This window comes from Octopus bimaculoides, chromosome 26 (genome assembly GCF_001194135.2).
Source record: "Octopus bimaculoides isolate UCB-OBI-ISO-001 chromosome 26, ASM119413v2, whole genome shotgun sequence".
In the NCBI taxonomy this organism is placed as follows: Eukaryota; Metazoa; Mollusca; class Cephalopoda; order Octopoda; family Octopodidae; genus Octopus; species Octopus bimaculoides.
Window position 1 is genome coordinate 132,399 of NC_069006.1, and position 1,063 is coordinate 133,461.

Consider the following 1,063-nt stretch of genomic DNA (forward strand, 5'->3'; position numbering starts at 1 on the left):
CCGATCTTGCACACACACACACATGCGAGTTGTTCCTGTTTTTAGCTTTTCTCTGTGTGACGTTTTGAAATAACTGAATGCTCCCGCAGCATGGCTGAAAGCACCAAAGTTCCTTCTGAAAAGACGGCAATCAACAAATCTTTCACCGAAACAAATCAGACGAACCCAGGCGAGATTCATTCCCCAGATATATCAACCATGCCGACCGTCAAGAACGGACGTCGTAACAGTGTTCGAATCGATCTTCGCAACAGTCGATTCCCATTTTCTATTGTTTGGACCCCGATTCCTTGTTTAACGTAAATATTCCTTTTTTATATCTCTTCTCTTCTTTCTATTATTTACCTATTTTCTCTCTCGATCTCTTTAGAAGCGTTCAAGCCGTGACCGTCCTGGGTTTTTTTGTTTGTTTTATTTTAAACATTGTGCATCTTGGACTACATCATTTAATGTGTCTTCCGGGTTGAGGTTTAGCTCTGGTCAACCCCGACCAAGGATGGCCATCTATGATTAAATAAGTTCCAGCCGTGGCCACTTTATTTGAAATTTTCTTCAGACATAGTGTATCTAGGATTACATTATTTAATGTATCTTCTTTTTATTATTTTTGTTAAGATTGTGATGGAAATTTGGCTGTTATTTTGTAGGTTGAGCAGCCTCGTAGAGGTTCCCTCGTTAATTCAAGAATGTAACTTGATAAACTCTGCGTCACACAAACACACACACATTCTCTCTCTCTCCACACGTTGAACACTGTTTCGATTCTCAATTGGGTGTCATCAGGCGCTATAATTTACAAGTGTATTCTTATCGAGTCTCTTTCGTTACGGTTGAAAAGATCGAGAAAAACAGGACCTCAATGTGCTCGCTCCTTTCCTGATTCCTATTCTGCGCTGAAATCTCTCACGGTTTTGTTCCGAAACAACAAAGAACTGTCTCGAACTGCCTGAATCATTACACTTCTCATCCTCAAAACAAAATAATTTATTCCACATTACGAAGATTTTGTACTAATTATTTACCAAAGCAGACCAGCGTCTTTTCCTATATATATAGATCGGAA

At 39.3% G+C, this 1,063-nt stretch overlaps 1 protein-coding gene across 1 annotated transcript in view; it reads left to right on the top strand.

Moving 5' to 3' along the window:
* The first annotated feature begins 16 nt into the window (after window positions 1-16).
* Window positions 17-1,063, top strand: part of LOC106876716 (transmembrane protein 222) — a 12,498-nt gene continuing 11,451 nt past the window's right edge. Inside the window, exon 1 of the mRNA XM_052976875.1 lies at window positions 17-299. Coding sequence (XP_052832835.1) covers window positions 91-299 — 209 coding nt within the window. The 5' untranslated portion in view covers window positions 17-90. The remainder of the gene's footprint in view (window positions 300-1,063) is intronic.